The sequence below is a fragment of the Mesitornis unicolor genome, unplaced genomic scaffold, assembly GCF_000695765.1.
Source record: "Mesitornis unicolor isolate BGI_N332 unplaced genomic scaffold, ASM69576v1 scaffold34128, whole genome shotgun sequence".
Taxonomy (NCBI): domain Eukaryota; kingdom Metazoa; phylum Chordata; class Aves; order Mesitornithiformes; family Mesitornithidae; genus Mesitornis; species Mesitornis unicolor.
In genome coordinates, this window is record NW_010200347.1 from 1 (window position 1) to 3,250 (window position 3,250).

General features: G+C 56.6%; 1 protein-coding gene across 1 annotated transcript in view; it reads right to left on the minus strand.

Annotated features, from left to right (window-relative positions):
* Window positions 1-2,294: 2,294 nt before the first annotated feature.
* Window positions 2,295-3,250, minus strand: part of LOC104544771 (MAP kinase-interacting serine/threonine-protein kinase 2-like) — a gene marked incomplete at its 5' end in the record, with an annotated part of 1,153 nt that continues 197 nt past the window's right edge. Inside the window, 4 exon segments of the mRNA XM_010189729.1 lie at window positions 2,295-2,562; window positions 2,837-2,880; window positions 2,961-3,125; window positions 3,225-3,250. The exon segment at window positions 3,225-3,250 is cut by the window's right edge and continues 4 nt beyond it. Coding sequence (XP_010188031.1) covers window positions 2,295-2,562; window positions 2,837-2,880; window positions 2,961-3,125; window positions 3,225-3,250 — 503 coding nt within the window.

Below are 3,250 nucleotides of genomic sequence, written 5' to 3' on the forward strand. Positions count from 1 at the left end.
TAAAAGAGATCGGTCTTACACGTGGGATGAGGGGGAACTCAGTTTGCCAACAAAAGCATGAGGGACAAAAAAATGTCAGAGCCATCCCTCCGCCATCCCCTTCCCACGATTTTTTTCTGTATTTTGTTTTTTTAAAAAAGGCTGCGGCGTGCAGCATTAACAACAGCTTTCACAATACCAGCTCAAGGCATCGCGTACTGTACATCATTCAAGTATTTCTTAATATAAGACAACAAGGAATTATCTACAACTGATAAAACAAAATAAGCTATAAAAACTAACGATGTACAATCAAGATGGATGTTTTTTTTCTTTAAAGGAGGCCTCTCCAGGGTGTCCTGGTGCCTGTGGGCAGGGTTTCCCCTCGCTACCTCTCTATTCCCCCCCATGCTGTGCAGTGGGACCAGGGCACCTGGGGGAGAAGGCAGAAGGGCCAGGAAGGGCGAGAAAAGATGGTCCCTGCCCCAAACTCCATCGACACCCAGATCATCATCTCCCAAGATAACTCACACACACCTCCCTGAAACAAAACACAACATATATTGCATAGTATTGCTGTCAGCAGTCTTAAAATGAAAAGGAGAACTTTCTCTTTTTTTTTTTTGGAGACAGTGACTGTCTTCAGCTGAAGACCCAGGGATCTCTTCCCCAGCCCAAAGCCAGCTCCCAAAGCCTTCACCTGCGACCACATGGCTGCTTTTTCAGAATATAAAGCTCTGAGCACTGAGCTAGAAGGGAGGGAAGATGGCAAATGAAGGGGGTACCCTCCCTCCCGATGGGACGCGGGGCTGGCAGTGGGCGCAGCCAGGAGCAGGGATTTGCTGCTCTCCCCAGGTGCAGGGGGTGTTTTGGGAGAAGCTGCACCCCAGCCCAGCTCCAAGCATGGGCACCGCTTGCCCAGACAGATCCAGCTCTGCGTGGCAAAAGCCGGCCAAGCAGCACCCCAAGTCCTTCTCTTCCTCAAAGCAAGCTCTGAGGGCAGGGAACACCGTGCACACACATGCATGAACACGGACACGCATGAACACGCATGTGGAGCTCTTCCCACCTCTGCCCATCAGACCCTGCACTGCAGAGCCGCTGCTGCCCCCACCCCAAACCTCCCGGCCCCATATCCCCAGCCCTTGCCCGGCTGCTCCCCTGCGCTGGGACCCTCCGGTGCTGCCGCCAGCCAAGCCGCTCGCCCACCAGTGCCCTGGGGTGCTCAGCAGCCTCTGCATCCCCAGACCCTCACACCACAGCCTCGGGGCCAGCCCGAAGCCACACCAGGTCACACGACAGCAGGTCCCAACACTCTGTAAGGTGGGGTCCTTCAATTTCCATAGAGCACCCTGCTATTCCCACGTAGTTTTCTGGCTGCTCCAGCTGCCCCGGAGACCTCACTCCCCTACTTGCACCTCCACAAGGGCACAGCCACCAGTGAGCCCCCCCCTCCAAAACCAGGGGGTGCAACACCTGACCCAGCACAAGGGCACGGCCCCAGATGCCTGTGCATCCCTCCCCGGTTCTGACCTTACCCCCGGGGAGCTGCCAACCGGAGCGCAGGAGGGAAGGAAGACATTTCACCGTGCCCTGTGGAGAAGCACAGCTGGCAGTTTAAAACCAACAATAATTAAAAAAGGATAAATGAAGAAAAAGGGGTGAAATAGCTTATTATGGGCTGCGAGGAGAGAGGGTGGCTTGGTGGGACAGGGCGCTGCTCCCTTGCTGGCACCGTCTCTCCCCGGCCCGAGCGGTTCCCTGCACAACGCCCCCCCAGACACAGCCAGGGACACCCCCGAGCACAGGACGGAGGGGTTCCCTGCACCCGGTTTTGTGGGATCTACCCCAATGTCGGAGAAAGACCTGCAGCTCCGCGGGGAGGGACGAGGTTAAAACGCAGCGCCCGTTGTTGAAAACGCGACCGAGGGTCTCTGGTTCACAGTATGAAATGAGCTGAAGTTGTCAAAGCAGCCGCAGATACAAAGAGTCCTTTGGTGTCAGGGAAGGGAGGGAGAAAATGTCAGGGAAGAAACCAAGAAGTTGGGAAACAAAAGTCCGTGTGTCTGTCAGATGTCCTTGAGTGTGCCCTGGGTGAAGCAACCTCACGCTTGATTTAATACCTTAAAAAACCCCAAGATCTTAAACAAACCCTCCCACCCCTAGACCTACAAGATCAGCAAAACCTTGGAAACCAGCCACAGGGACGAGTCCTGATCTTGTCACTAGCCAGAAACGGTGGGGTTTTAGGGATGGGAGGGAGAAAGAAAGAAAGAGGAGGGGGACAGGGGGTCAGCAGGTCCGAGGGGCACAGCTCAGGCTTGGTCGGCCACCAGGACCAGTGGGGCCACCAGGTGCTGCCCGGCAGCCACTGCCTTGGCCAGGCTGCTCTTCTGCCTCCGCTTGGCCAGCTTGGACTCGGAAGGGGGGGAGAGCTGCATGGCCCGTGAGGTAGCTTTGATGATGATGGGTCGTGCTTCCTCCTCCGCCTCCTCCTCCTCATCCTCGTCACGCCGCATCAGCTGGCGGTTGACGGCGATGGCTTCGGCAGCAAAGGAGGTGAGCTCTTTGGCACTGCTGTTCCTGGATAGGGAGACGGGGGCTCAGAGTGGAATGTGGGGGGCTGCAAGGGAGCTGGGGTCACATATCAGGGTACCCCCCTTTATGTGCATGAACCGGGCAGGCACCAAAACCATGGCTTGAACCCAAATCACGACAACCTGGACAGCAAGAGCTGCGGCACAGCCCCTGAAAAGCAGCAAGAACAGAAAGCAGCCCCACCCCAGGGAGAGAAGCCAGGATCTGGGAGGGCTGGGAAGTGTCTGTCCCCCCCCATCCCAGGGCCACCCGTGCTCACCTCTGCAGAATGATGGGGGTCGGCAGAGTGTTATCTGGGGCGCACTGCAACAAAATACAGCTGATCAGGGGTTGTCCCCCACCCTGGCTTCTGGGGAGCAGAGTGGGGGGGTGTCAGCACTCACCCCCTGCACCCAGGGGTGCTCCAGGACCTGGGCTGCGCTGAGTCGCTTCTTGGCATCTCTCACCAGCAGCTTGGAAATGAGATCTTTGGCTCCGAAGGAGATGTGCGCCCAGTCCTTGTCAGGAAACTCGTACTTCCCCTCCTGGATGCTCTCAAAGAGCATGTTCTGGGGGAAGAAACACAAATAATATAAAATAGGCTAAGCTGAGAGTGGTGCTGCCAAATCAGTGGGTTTTGGCGATGCCGGGCTCCCCAAACCCTGTACCTGGCAGGTGTGGCAGGCCTCGCCCC